A 13658-nucleotide genomic window follows, 5' to 3' on the forward strand; every position below is an offset into this window, starting at 1 on the left:
CCTGGCTCCCAGCGCAGGGCCGGCTTGCATTCAGCCGTTCCGTTCGGCAGACGTTTATCAAGCGCCAGTGTTCTAGGGGCAAAGCACACAGCAGGAACCCAGCAGCCAGACCCGACTTCTTAATGGGGACACGAACAAGAATGAGTGAAGGACACAGACAGTGCACACTGGGATGCCAGGTGCAGATTAGTGCTATGAAGAAAAGCAGAGTGGGGCAGGAGGATGTCGTGTTTTGGGGTGCCACTCCACATAGGATGGTCAGGAAGGACCCCTGATTTCAGCAAGGGAGGGAAGTGGGTGGGTATCTGGGGAACAGCAGGAAAGGTAACCCAAGCTGGAGGCTGGCGGAACTGGGAGGAGGTCACAGTGGCCGAAATAAGCTGGGGATGGGAAGGAGACTGGGGGAAAACATGAGGGCCGGGCGAGGGCTTTGATAATTCTCATCCACCCAGCGGGATCGGCCAGGGCTCTGGCTCGGAGCAGGTGGTGGGGAACGCAGGGCAACCCAGAGGCAGGCGGGAGGGAAGGGGTCTTACTTCATACGGATCTTGCGGGCCATGGCTCGAAGCTCGTCTTCCCGCTCCTACGGCAGAGAGGGCAGGACGGCAGTGAGGGCAGGGCCGGGCCGGCACCCCGTGTGAGCCCTGTGCCCTCACCCCACCCCGTACCTGGCGCTCATGCTCCTGCTGGATCATCTTCTCCTGAGCCGCCTTCTTATCCGCCTTGACTGAGGGGAGGGAGAGACACAGTGGCTGAGGGGTGCCCTCAAGCCCCCGCCCCCAAGCTGTGGAAGCTGAGCTCAGGGAGGCCAACCGGACGGCCAAGGCCCTACACGCGGTGGCCGCAGGGCAAGTGCACACCCACTCCTCCCCAAAGGGCCTCCTATCTGGCAAAGGGCAGGGCCTCCCCACGGTCAGGCCAGAAGGAAGAGGGGCAGGGGAGCCCTGGAGGGGCAGGTGGCGGGGCGGGACATACACTGCCTGTTCAGTGCCTTCTGCATCCTCAGCTTCAGCTTCTCCTGTGGCGTCAGCTTGGGCTGGGGAGGGGGAGAAGAGGCAGGAGACCGGGTGGGTGTCCCGGAGCTTCCACAACCCACCTCATCCAAGAGCCTGGGACTTGCGGGGGCATGTGTGGAGGACGGGCGGGCTGTGGAGACTGGCCACGAGGGTCTGGGAGCCCCAGTGGACAGTTGAGGAGGGGAGGGAGGCACAGATCTCAATCCCCGGGGCTGGATCTCCCGGCCCACCCGGGCCCCCCTGCAGGCCCACCGGGCCCAGCTCTCGGGCACTGCTGCTGGCGGGAATTACACGGGCGAGTTCCAAATTCTTACTGACTTTGGCAGCTCCTGTCTCTTTACCAGCGGCAGGTTCGGTCCTGGGAGGAAGAAAAACCAGCTGCCACCTTCGACCCCACGCGCCCTCACCACTGCCCTCAGAGCAGACAGCCAAGGCCGTGAGCCCCTAACACCCCCCAGGGAGAAACCAGGTCCCTCCTGGATCCTGCAGGACAGGGCCATGTCCTCCTCTGACCCCCGACCCAAGGCAAGGGCGTGACTCCTCAGAGCCAAGAGCAGAGCTGTGGCCCCCTCAGACCTCCCAGGACAGGACCAAGTTCCCTTCAAAAAGAGCACAGTGGAGTCACCCTACTCACCTGAGCTCACAATCCCCTTCCCCCCGCCCTGCCCCGCTCACTTTTTCAGCTTCTCGCCCACAGCAGGGGACGCTGCCGGCCTGCCCAGCTTCTCCCTTGGGGGCGACGGCGAGCGGCTGCGGCTGCGGCTGCGGCTGCGGCTGCGGCTCTGGCTGGGGCTGCGGCTCTGGCTGGGGCTGCGGCTGCGAGTCAGGCTGCGACTTCGGGACGGGCTGAGGGACCAGCTGCTGCGGCTGCGGCTACTGCTGTGGTGCCGGGGCCCCCGGCCGCCCCGCCTGTACCGGTCCCCTGAGCGGGAGCGGCTCCTGGGGGTGCGGTGAGGCAGGAGAGAGGCCGTGAGGCTCCAGGGACCCCATGTGCCCAATGCCCCACCCAGGCACTGAATCTACGAACCTCCTCCGAGGCCCTGGGGTCCTTGTGTCTCCACTCCTCTCCCACTACTTTCCTCAGGAATCCTCCCTGGCCTCCTTCAGTCTCTAAACAGAGACCGCCCTCTAGATTCACCGGCCCTAAGATGGCTCTTCACTTCTCACTAGACACCCATTCACCCACTTCCCTGAGAGGTGACCTCTGGGAGGGCAGAACTTGGCTGGCGGCCCCCCCTTGTATGCTCCCCGCCTCCTCACCTTGCCAGGTCCAGGGTCTCGCCACCAGTGGGGATGCCCCCCTGCCCCCCCGCAAGACTGCAGCACAGACCCACAGGATCCAGTCTGGGGACATGCAAGCCCCATCCTCTCTCTGCTCAGGACCCTCAGGCTGGCCTCAGAGATGTGACCAGGGCCCCCCTCCGACCCCAGTCTTTCTCCTGACATTGCCCTGTGTCAGGCTCCAGGGAATGACCCAGAAGCCAAACCAATGCCAAACACTGATTCTGGTGGGACTGTCCTGGGTTTTTAGAAAATTCAAATTTGTTGGCAATATTGAGAAAACAAGAGCTGTCCTTTAAAAATCCAACCCAACTTCTCTTGAAAAACCAGAAGACTGAGCAACACCACACCCGCCACTGAGTGGCCAACGAGCCCAGCAGATGGGACGTGTGCTCCTGGTTCACCGGGGCACCCGCGGCCCCTCTATTTTACCTGCTCGACCTTGTAGGTAGCTGACATTGAGCTCCACACAACAATAACACGGGTAATGATGCTGGTGACAATGAAAGCACTCACCAAGTGCCAGGCCCTGTACTAAACACTTACGCAGAATTCACTCGTCACAACTTCACGACTCAACGAAGGGGACACTGTGACCGTATCTCTTTTACAGATGCAGAAACAGGCCCCGAGAGGTCACTAGCAGGGCCAGAATCCACACCCAGCTGGCTGCTCCGCAGTCCATGCTCCCATCCACCAGGCCATGCTGCCCCTCCACAGGCAGCCCTGATCCCCTCGGGGAAGAGGACCGGAGGGTTGCTCCAGGCCCGAGGTGACTTTACTCCTGCCCCATGTGCAGCGCTTGCCTCACGCCCCGCCTTCTCTCAAAGGGCTGCCTTGACTTTCCGGCCCCTGCCCAGGGAGTGCCCCAGTCCTAAGGGTCGCCCGCTGCAAACACCTGGGGACTTCCCGTGACAAGCGCAGCTCAGTCTCCCTCCCCACTGCGTCCCTGAGAAGGGAGGCTGTGCTCCAGCCCCGGCACCACACCTGGAGTGAGCACATCCCCCCGCCACCAATCCCAGGTCTCCCCTTCCAGAGCCTGGTCTCGCCGAGACGGGCCCACGCCCAGCCCAGTCCCCACACCCCAGACCCACGCACCTGCTTCTGCGCCGGGGCCCGTAGCCGCCGCGCCGGGCAGGCGAACGGGAGTAGCGGTGTCCGTCTCGGGAGCCCCCCCCTGAGTGCCGCCGGCCGCGGCTACGGGATCTCGAGTAGCGCCGAGAGCGGGAGCGGGAGCGCGACCAGGACCGGGAGCGGGAGCGCGCGTGGCGGCCCGAGCGGTAGTAGCCGCCGCCGCGGCGGGAGCGGGAGCTGGAGCTGGAGCGGGAGCGGGAGCTGGAGGTCCTCGAGGCGGAAGAGGAGGAGGAGGAGGTGGAGGAGCGGCGGCTGCAGGTGGGGCACGGAGGGCCGGTCAGCGCCGGCCCGGGCCGTGGCCCACCGCCGTCCCGAGTCCCCCCCACGGCGGCCGGGGTGTAGGGCAGGCAGCGTGAGCGTTACCGACCGGGCGCTGGCATTACGTCCCGGTGCGGGGCCGCCTGGCTGGGGGGGCGCGGGGGGCTTCCCTGTGGCGGCCCCTGACGCAGCTGCTGCAGCTGCGGCTGCAGCTGCCTCCTCATCGCTGCCCCCAAAACTGGTGATGAATGTGATCTTCTCCTCGCGGCCTGGGGTCGGGGAGCGGGAGCGGGAGCGGGATTCGGAGCTGGATTCCGAGGGCGACCTACAGAGCAGGGAGCAGGGGCTCAAACGCCAGGCTCCTGGAGCCTGTCCACCAGCTAACAAAGCCACCACGGAGCAACAGCAGACACCGACGCAACGAGCAGAGCCAATGGGCAGGAAGACACCAGCTACGCAAGGTCGGATTCCTGACCACGGAAACCCTCTCAGAACAACCAGGAAAAGGAGGAGCAGAACACTGTACTATTAAAAAGGGATGAGCACACCTGTAATGTAAGAGGACAAGATTTCCCCAACATCGACATGAGGTCAGGTGGAAAGCAAGTTCTAAAGCGTTAACTGTGATATGATTCCATTTTTGTGAAAACAAAATATACCTTATCCCTCGTAGCGCCCATGGTTTGAGCACTTACTATGCCAGACTTTTCATCAAAAGGTGTACCTGCCTCACCTCACCTATCCTCCCAGGAGCCCCGAGGGGTCCCTCCCACACCACTCTGCAAAGGGAACTGGGGTCAGACCGAGGTCTGTCACCCTCAAAGCCTCTGTCCCAACCACTCCCACAACCAGGAGACACACGCGTGTGCAACCAGGCCCTTCTGTGCCTGTTATTTCTCACTGCTTATTTCTGCGAGTTCAGATTAAAGGGACTTGACTTCTCAGTCCTGCCTTCCTGCCACGTCTGGTCATTTTCCACACAAAACTATGTTACATTTAAATCAGAAAAATTTTTAAGGTTCACATTTAAAGGAAAAAGAAATCAGGAAAGCAGGCTAACACTCTAGAAAACAAAAAATGATTCAGACCCCCAGAACACATTCTCCAGTCTGTGATCTCAGGGCAGCCTACAGGGGGGGCCCCCTGCCCCTCCTCACCACCCCTGCCCTCCATGAGGAGGACTGCTGGGCCTTGGGAACTCACCGCTTATAGGGGTCATAGGTGGGGCTGTCTCGGCGGGCATAGCTATGAAGAGAAGAACGGGATGGGACAGATGGGGGGTTTGGGATTAGTGTGCACGGAAGTAAGGCCAACCCCCAACCTGGGCGCCCAAGGCCACACGCTGGGCACAGTGATGAGGGGGCTGCTGGCCAGGTTATGGGCCCTGATCCCTCCTCCTACTCACCTCACATCTGTCCGAAGCCTGAACCTCAGCCCCGACCCACAATGTCCCAGACCCACCCTGACCCTGAGCAACAAGGACTTCACAGCCTCCGACCTGGCTGGCCTCTGGACCCTAGACTAGAAGCGACCCTCCTCCCACTCCAAGTCCCTGGTTCTGCTGGGTCCTGGCTTACTAATGATGATGATGTTAAAACTAGAAGAGCTAACACGTCTTAGAGGCACACTATGCGCCAGGCACTAAGTGCTCTACTCAGTGAACTCAATCGCTCTTCCTAACAACTCTCTGACATGGGTACTGTGATTATTCACACTTCACAGCTGAGGAAACAGGCCCAGAGAGGTGAAGTCACCTGCCCAGGGCCACACAGCTCATAAACGAAAGAGCCAGGATTCCTACCCAGGCCACTGAATCCAAGCTTTTATGCACTACACTGACCTGCACCTCTGCAACTCTTTAAGGAATATTTTCCAGACTGTACATCAAACCCTGAACCCACAACAGGTCCCACAGCAACCCTCAATGACTCCCATTAACCAGAGGAGATGTGTCCAAGAGGTATGGGTTTGCCTGGAGCCCCACGCTGGGCTCTCCGCATCAGATTGCCACATCCAAACCTGCCCGAGACCTCGCTGTGGGCACTGGCATAGCCCCTCTCCTGGGAGGTGATGGTGCCCCTTTTCCAAAAAGGAAACTGCAGCTTGAGAGAGAAAGTCACCTGCCCAAACTCTGACAGTGAGGAAGCGGCCAAGCAGCAAAACCAGGTCAGAGTCCAGGGCCAGGCCCGTGCCCCTTGTCTCTGCTCTCAACCCTTCCAGCCACCCCATGCCACCTCGCCACTGGCTCCCAGGGAGCATGGCAAGCGTCCTGAGTCCAGCAGGGTGAGGGGAATGCCTGGCAGGGCAGGTGTCCACACGCCCCTCACAGCCACTCCTACTCCAAACCTCCCCTATTCACTGCCCTACTAGGAGGTAACTGCCCGCAAGCGGCAAGCTTGCCCCCAAAGTCTTCCTGAGCCCCAGCTCCTCCCCCAGAGCCCTGAAAGACTGGTGCTGGCAGGGTGGGGGCATGGGGCAGAACCCATCCTACCTGGGAGGGCTGATCTTGCGGCCCCTTAGCCGCTTCTCCCGGAACTCCCTCCGCTGGCGCCGGGAGCGACGGCCCTGGAGCAGGGTGGGTACGAGGCTGGTGAGAGTGTGCCTTCCATGAGGCACACACCTACCCTGCCACCCTGGCCCAGCCCTCACCGAGTACATGGCCTTCTCCTCCTCAAGGGCCTTGGCGTGTTTGATGGCCTCTGCCTCCTCCTTGTCTTTCCGGAGCATCCTGCAGAGGGGCACGAGGGGCACGATGGAGGAGGGGCCAGGCCACAGGCAGAGTCACTGCAGGAAGTGAGGAACCCCAAGCCATCCTGGGGGTCTCGCATTCATTTTGCACTATTACTAAGCACCCACTGCATGCCAGGTGCTATTTCAGGTATTAGGGATTATCGAAAACAAACAAAAATCCCCACCCTCTTGGGCTACCATTCTGGGGAGAAGAGACACAATGACCAGGGTCACATAACATGGTATGTTAGATGGTGAAAGCCTCGATGGGAAAGTAAATCTCGGAAGGAGGAAAGAAGTCCAGGGAACTGGTAGAAGCTGCTGCAGCCTTCAACAGGGAGGTTGGGGAAGCCACCCAGAGAAAAGTGACAGCTGATGAGAAACCTGGGGGAGTGAGCTGAGCAGGTGCCGACAGAGCCAACGGCACACCGAGCGGCCCCGAGGTCAGGTGGGGCCTCAGGCATCGAAGGGGTAAAGAGGCTATGGAGGCTGGGCAGGGGTGCAGTGTGTGGGTAGAAGACCAGACAGGTGAGACTCTGCGGCCGTGGTGAGGAGGCTGGCTGCTCCTGAGTGAGGTGGGAGTCATGGAGGGTTCTGGGCAGAGGACGCTGTGTTCAGACTCAGGAGTATTCAGACTCCAGCTCAATACCCTGTCAGATGGGACCGGTCTATGAGATCCACACAGGTGTGGCACAGGGCAGAGGCTCAACCAGCACCTGCGAGTGAATGATCCAGGGAGCGAAGCCTCTCCACTGGAGGGCGCTGTCCACCAGGCCCAGGAACCCCGGGAGTTTCCAGGGGTCAGATGGCCTCAGGTCACACAGTTGGGGTCAGCCTCCACTTCAACAAGGCTGAAGCCGGTCACAAGTACCCACCCCACGAGCTCAGGAGCCTCTGTATGTAATGCCCTGGCGCAGGGCCAGGCACACAACTGCTCGGGAAGAGGGGTAACAACATATGCCAGGTCCACAGGATGTGGAGGGGCGTCAGCCCGCCGGCCTCACCTGACGAAATCGCCATCGGCCATGCCATAGGTCGTGGCCTGTTTGTTGAGATCTGCCACCTGCTCCTGGTTCAGTTCGTCCACGTCTACCTCCACGTCTACACCAAAAGAAAGGCTGTCAGGGACCAAAGCCGAGCGAGAAGGGGAGAAGGGGCAGTGCCCCGGGAGCTGGGGGCGGGGGTGCCCACCAGCCCGCAGGCCTCTGCAGGGAGGGAACGAGTCAGCTCATCTCGGCATCCCCAGGCTGGTACAGGGCTGGGCCTGAGGCAAGCACAACAGATGGTGGGGGGGCCGGGGAGGGGTGTGTGATGTGGAGGAAGTAAACGGGGGAGCGAACGGGGGACGGACAGAGAGCGGCTGAAGATCTAGGTGGGCGGGAGGCAGGGGCTCGGGTCACAGGCATTCAGAAGCCAGACGCCTGATGGCTCAGTGGAAGGTGGGACGGACACTTCACATATGTCTGAGTAAGTCTGAATAAACAGCGGGTGGGCCGAGTGAGAAAGGGATGAGAGGTGGAGGAGGTGGCAGCGTGGGGGATGAGGCTCTGTAACTGGAGGAACAGTTGTTTGCCAGAAGAGAGAGAAAGAGAAGGGGAGGGAGAGGCAGAGAGGCTGACACAAGCAAGAGGACAGACTCAGAACCTAGGTGGGGACGATATCATAGAAGCAGAGTCCTAGAAACGAGGAAGGAGGGAGACACAGAAAGGGAGGCTGGACCAGGAGGACATGAGTGAGAGGGGAGGACAGCAGTGCCCTGGAGCAGGGGCGGGAGAGGCGGGGCTCGTAAGCACAGGGCACCCCACGGAGGGGAGGGACGAGACACAAAAACGACGCCCAGGGACTGTGGTGGGGAGGGCAGAGAGGGGACCCCACCGATGTCGGGGATGACCTCATCTTCGTCCGAGTTGCTCTCCTCCTCGGCTGGTGACTCCTCCTCCTCCGGCTTCTCTGCCACCTTCTCCACCTCGGCCACCGTGCTGTCCTCATAGGTGTAGCCAATGGAAGCCTTCTTCTCCGCCAGCCTGGTACAGGGGAGCCATGAGCCAGGGAGGTGCAGGGCGGGGCCGGGGGCGGAGACTATGGGCAGGATGCAGCCCAGGCCAAGCCTCGAGGGCCTGCACACCGCGCCGCCCGCACGCCGCCCTCCCAAGTTCCCGGGCAGCTCGGCGCCCTTGCCCGCAGACCCTCACCCACGCTCTCCCTCAGCCTAGAACCCTCTGTGGCCACCTCCCACCAGCTCTTCCCTCCTCCTCCAGCTCCAATGCCCCATCCTCCAGGAAGTCCTCCCTCAGGCGGGGTGGAGCACCGTCCTCAGACCCCCGGCCCCGCTCACACTGGCTCTGTCTCCCCCCGCCCCAGACTGTGAGTCCTGCAAGGGCAGGCCCGAGTTATCCTGGGTAACAGCACGGCCCAGCTTGGTCCAGAACGGCGCAGGGGCCTAGTGCATGTCTGCTGCTGAATTTAGTCAACATTCCCTGACGCCGTCCCAGTGCCAGCCTCGCCCTGAACGGGGGGTCAGGGATAAGGATCAGAGTCATCAAGAAGCTCCCGCCACATCGTGAAAACTCTTCAGATGGAGGGAAGCAGCAAGCGCTGAGGATCGCAGTGGGGGAACTGCTCAGCAGCAGGTGGTAAGGAGGCAGGGCTCTAGGACCACTGGGGAACAAGTGGAGCAGCGGCTGTCCTGGCGAAGGGGGCCATTCCTCAAGGGACACAGCCTGGAGAGGTCCCTCTCCAGAGCGACATCAGCCGCTGCTGACCAGAAGCTTACTGCACGGCAGCAGAGGACAAGCACTTCACAAGCTCCGTCTCCTGCAGTCCTGGAAAGTCCAGGCAGGGGGCACTGCTGCCAGCCCCCTCACAGGGGAGCACGCCAAGGCTCGGAGGGAAGTCCTCACCGGCAGGATTCAAACCCAGGCCTGTCCAGCCCAGGGCCTGCTCTAACTCCCTGCTCCAACTCACCTCCTACCAGCCCATGGGCTGCAAACGCAGTGTAGAGGTTTGTCAGCAAACCCGCCCTGTCCAGCTGCTGCTTCCTCCTCTAAACATTGATCAATCGAGCGCCTACCCTGTGCCAACCACCAGCCCCGGCTCTGGGGAGCCCAAGGTGGACAGGATGGATGAGGCTGTGTCCTGTGGGGCTCACAGTCCGCCTGCCTCCCTCAATCAAGCCCACGGTGCCCCAGACCCCAACTCACTTCTTCTTCTCATCCTCACTGGGTCTCTGGAGGCCTCCGTACAACTCGTCAATGTAGATCTGGTACAGGCACTGCTCCTCTGAGACTGGGGCAAGGCAAGAGGCACGTGGGTCAGAGGGGGCTGGGGACACTGGGAATTCAGTGGGGACACAAGAACACGGTGTGTGTGGGGGGGTAGGAGGGCAGGTGTGACCCAAGCACAGCTGGGGGCAGAGTCACGGATTCCCAGATAATCACACCGTGTGTCGTGAGGACACAGCAGCTGCAGGAGGGCCCTGGTGACACCACTGACTCGCCATGCAACCCTGATCAAGGAACTGAGCCACTCTGCCTCAGTTTCCTTTTCTGTAAAATGGGACCACTGGCAGGACGAGCGCATTGTATTTCGGCAGTGCTACTGTTACCACTGTTAGGAAGGTCTTCAGCTGGACCCTTCAGAACGACAAAGCTATCCTGAGCACTGGACGTCAGTCACCTGGACCCCATGGGCCACTCCACTCTGTGCCTCTGTGGGCCAGTTTAAATTAAGCACGGTTAACCTGGGCTCTCGTTCATCCACAACACGCAACTCGAGGAGCTCAGCAACGTACTGGAGCCTCCCCAGGTCTTTCTGCAGTGAGACATGCCCGAGTTCCGGTGGGACCCTGGGCAAGTCCCCTTGCCTCGGTGGGCCTCAGCTCTTCTACCTGTAAAGCGAGGTGCGTGGGCCGGGAGAGCCCAGGCGTGCCACAGTACAGCCCTCCCAGCAGCGTCCGCGGTTCTGCTGGTAGTCCACAAAGCCCGGCTGACCTGCTTCACGTGAGCTCCAGCCACGCCAGCCCCCCCTGTCCCCCCAGGCCACCCGCCGCCTTCCCCCACAGGGCTGTCCTTGTGGCCCAGAGTCCGGCGGCCTCTCTTCACTGGGGAAATCTTGCCCACCCTTCCCTGAGCCAGCCTCGGCCAAGCACCTCAGAACAGCACACATCTGTCGTGAAGGCGCCTTAGCTTGTGACCACCACCTGCTTTTGTGATTACGTAGCTCCCCCACTAGACCCCTGCTCCCAGAAGAGTGCCTGACACACCACAGGCGCTCAGGAACTGCGGGAATGAATGAATGAATACAGAGTCAGAACTGAGGGAAACCCTGGCTCCATCACCAAGAATCTATGTAGCCTGGGGGGAAGGCAAAAACAACAACGGCATCAACGATGACGCGTTCCCCGATTCTAAGGCCTCAGTGATGGCCAAAATTTGACAATCTCTGATTTTAGAGATGCTAAAACACCTATTTTATAAACAAAGAAATACGGGGACAGTGAACCCACAGGGAGGGCTGACCGCCAGGCACAGTGCAGGGCCTGATGCATTCCTCACCGAGCCCTCACAACCACCCCAAGGGACAGAATCCACCTTTATCACCCTTCTCCAGGAGGAGACCGACACCAGCCAGGCTAAGGGACGAGTGTGTGGCCCTTAATTTCACAGGGAGATCCTGGGAGTGGGGGGGTGTCTCAAAGTCCTTCTCAGGAGGCGAGCTGAAGTTCAGAGCTGTCCAGCAGGAGGCAGCAGTGGTTAAGGGCAAGGTGAGAACCCCAACTCCTTGGACATGGTGTCCCCCCCAACCACTGAGCCTCGATGTCCTCATGTGTAAAATGGGGGCATCACCCCTACCTTGCTGGGATGTTATGCAGATGTACTGAGATAACAGAGATGAAAAACTTTAAGTTTGTCAGGGTCTGAACCACCACAAGCCCAGAGACGGGAAAAGTCTCTAAACCTGTTTTCTCATTTGTGAAATATTAACGGTGATGGCTTGGGAAAAGAATACTGGACATATACGAACGCTTGGCAAACTGTCAAACTCTGTCTAAATATTCATTTAAAACAAGGAGAAATTTCCTTTCCAGAGGTAACATTCTGACCCATGCAGGCGGGGGAAATACACAGAGAAAAATAATGTATTCTTGCTATTTTCACCAATTTTTTAGGAAAAAAGGCCACAGAGTTTGAGGGCATGGGATGTGGAAGTGACTGTGGTAGGACCATCTAGTTCACCAGACATCTCCTGTACCAATTCCAGAGACACAGGCCCCCAAGAGAGAAAGGGATGTGAACAGAGAGGGTCCATGACAGAGCTGGGACCAAAACCCAAGGCCCCTTAGTAGAAAGGCCTGGGATAACTTTTCTTGCCAACCTTGTTGAGGTCTTCCAGTCTCCAGGGACACCCTCCGCCCCTCCCGCCAAAAAAACCCACTCCCCCGCCGCCCCAGGTCACTTACTGCCAGCAAAGTCATTCTGCACCAGGCCTCGGTAGCGCTCGTAGTTACATTTCCGCTCGTCCGACTCCTGTTCTGGGGAGCTTTGGGGGAGGTCAGGGTCTTGAGACCACAGGGAGAGGGTAGACCCCCATCCCAAGCCAGCAGGAAGGGGGATGAGGGGCCTGGCTCAGTCTGACGGGCGGGGGGGCCTCCCCACGTGCACACCTCCTTCCTTCCCAGGACGGTGACAGGCAGGCCAGGGCTCAGGAAAGAAGAGGTGCTGCTGGGTAGGACTCCCTGCCTGGCAACCCCTGGGGGTGGCAGCTTACATGGTGGTGAGCAGAGGCGGGGTGTAGTCAGGGATGTGGTCCAGGTGGGCGCGGACATCGAAGCGGTCAATCATGTTGTTGGTGTCCCCCTGCCAGGGCATCCTGGGGTGGGGAGCAGGCGAGCAAGGAGCCTAGGGTCCCCACTGCCCAGGACACAAAGTGCCTGCTCCCTGCCACCTCACGCTTGGCAGTCTGGCCCCCAGCCCCTCTGATCCCCATGCCAGCCCCACCCTCACCCCCCACCTCTCCTCAGTCCCTTATGCCACCAACCCCCTCACCAAATCTACATTCAGGCTCCTGACATGAATAGGGCCCTGGGGAAACTGGGGCCCTGTTTTTCAGAACCAAGCAAGAGTGGAGAACTCGAACCAGGTCCTAGGGGCCACCTTTTTAAGCCCAGTCACCCCAAAACACCCCCTCTGGCAACCTACTCTCTGCTGCATCTGGGCCTCTGGCCCCGGCCCCACCCATTCCCCTCTAAGTCCTCCTCCAACCACTACACCACGGGGCCTTTATCCCAACCGCTGCCGTACAGCCTTAGCTAGTGACCTTCACCTTCCCATGCAGGCCAAAGCTTCCCTCCCTGAGACTCCAAAGGTCTGTGTCCTACCCCAGGTCCCTTTGGACCCCCAACCCTCAGTCACAGACACTACCCTACCCCCAGACCCAGTCTTACATGTTAACGGGGCTCTCGGCGGCCAGGGCAACTGCAGAATCCAGGTGCACCTTGCAAGCTCGACCATGCACCTGCAGGAACTGGGCTGGGTCCTTCTTCTGCAGGGAAGGACAAGATGGAGGTCACCACCCAACGGAGCCCCAAACCCTGCCACTCACACACAACCAAGTTAGCAGCAGGCTCACCTCTGATGCCAAGCAGGCCCTACTTCAGAGGTAAAAGAACCTACACAAGGCTGGCAGCACAAACGGGGGCCACCTAAACTCTGGGGACAGGGGAAGGGTTTCCTCTCGAGGTGGGAGCAAGAGGCTCTGAGCTCTGGGCCCACCTTCTACACAGCCAGTACCAAGACCCACCTCCCTAAAATACTTCCCCCAACTCTTCACCCCACCCCCACCCCAAGGCCACTCATTCAGAGGCAGGTGTGAGCACTTTGGCCAGGACCAGCCTCTAAGACACCAGGACTGCATAAGCTCATGAAAAGACAATCAATGTCACTATTCACCAGAGACACAGCAATCAGAACTACAAGACACCACCTCAAACTAAGATGGCTAAAGTTGAAAGGACAGATGATAGCAAGTAATATTGACAAGAGGGCCTTCCCTGGTGGCGCAGTGGTTGAGAGTCCGCCTGCCGATGCAGGGGACGCGGGTTCGTGCCCCGGTCCGGGAAGACCCCACGTGCCGCGGAGCGGCTGGGCCCGTGAGCCACGGCCGCTGAGCCTGCGCGTCCGGAGCCTGTGCTCCGCAACGGGAGAGGCCACAGCAGTGAGAGGCCCGCGTACCGCAGAAAAA

At 60.1% G+C, this 13658-nt stretch overlaps 1 protein-coding gene across 6 annotated transcripts in view; it reads right to left on the bottom strand.

Moving 5' to 3' along the window:
- Positions 1-6: 6 nt before the first annotated feature.
- CLASRP (CLK4 associating serine/arginine rich protein) overlaps positions 7-13658 on the bottom strand; it is a 21746-nt gene continuing 8094 nt past the window's right edge. For 3 of the 6 annotated variants that reach the window (XM_055079287.1, XM_055079289.1, XM_055079288.1), the window contains exons 3-15: positions 12862-12959; positions 12186-12287; positions 11878-11957; positions 9620-9704; positions 8295-8443; positions 7424-7520; positions 6339-6417; positions 6181-6254; positions 4893-4934; positions 3799-4014; positions 3396-3683; positions 1692-1955; positions 977-1374 (exon numbers count right to left, since the gene is read on the bottom strand). In XM_055079287.1, the coding sequence (XP_054935262.1) occupies positions 1098-1374; positions 1692-1955; positions 3396-3683; positions 3799-4014; positions 4893-4934; positions 6181-6254; positions 6339-6417; positions 7424-7520; positions 8295-8443; positions 9620-9704; positions 11878-11957; positions 12186-12287; positions 12862-12959 (1851 nt within the window). In that variant the 3' untranslated portion in view covers positions 977-1097. Of the gene's footprint in view, positions 584-668; positions 728-975; positions 1375-1691; positions 1956-3395; positions 3684-3798; positions 4015-4892; positions 4935-6180; positions 6255-6338; positions 6418-7423; positions 7521-8294; positions 8444-9619; positions 9705-11877; positions 11958-12185; positions 12288-12861; positions 12960-13658 lie in introns of those variants that run through there. The other 3 variants (XM_028478109.2, XM_028478110.2, XR_003676595.2) reach the window with 3 other exon arrangements.

This window comes from Physeter macrocephalus, chromosome 17 (genome assembly GCF_002837175.3).
Source record: "Physeter macrocephalus isolate SW-GA chromosome 17, ASM283717v5, whole genome shotgun sequence".
Lineage (NCBI taxonomy): Eukaryota > Metazoa > Chordata > Mammalia > Artiodactyla > Physeteridae > Physeter > Physeter macrocephalus.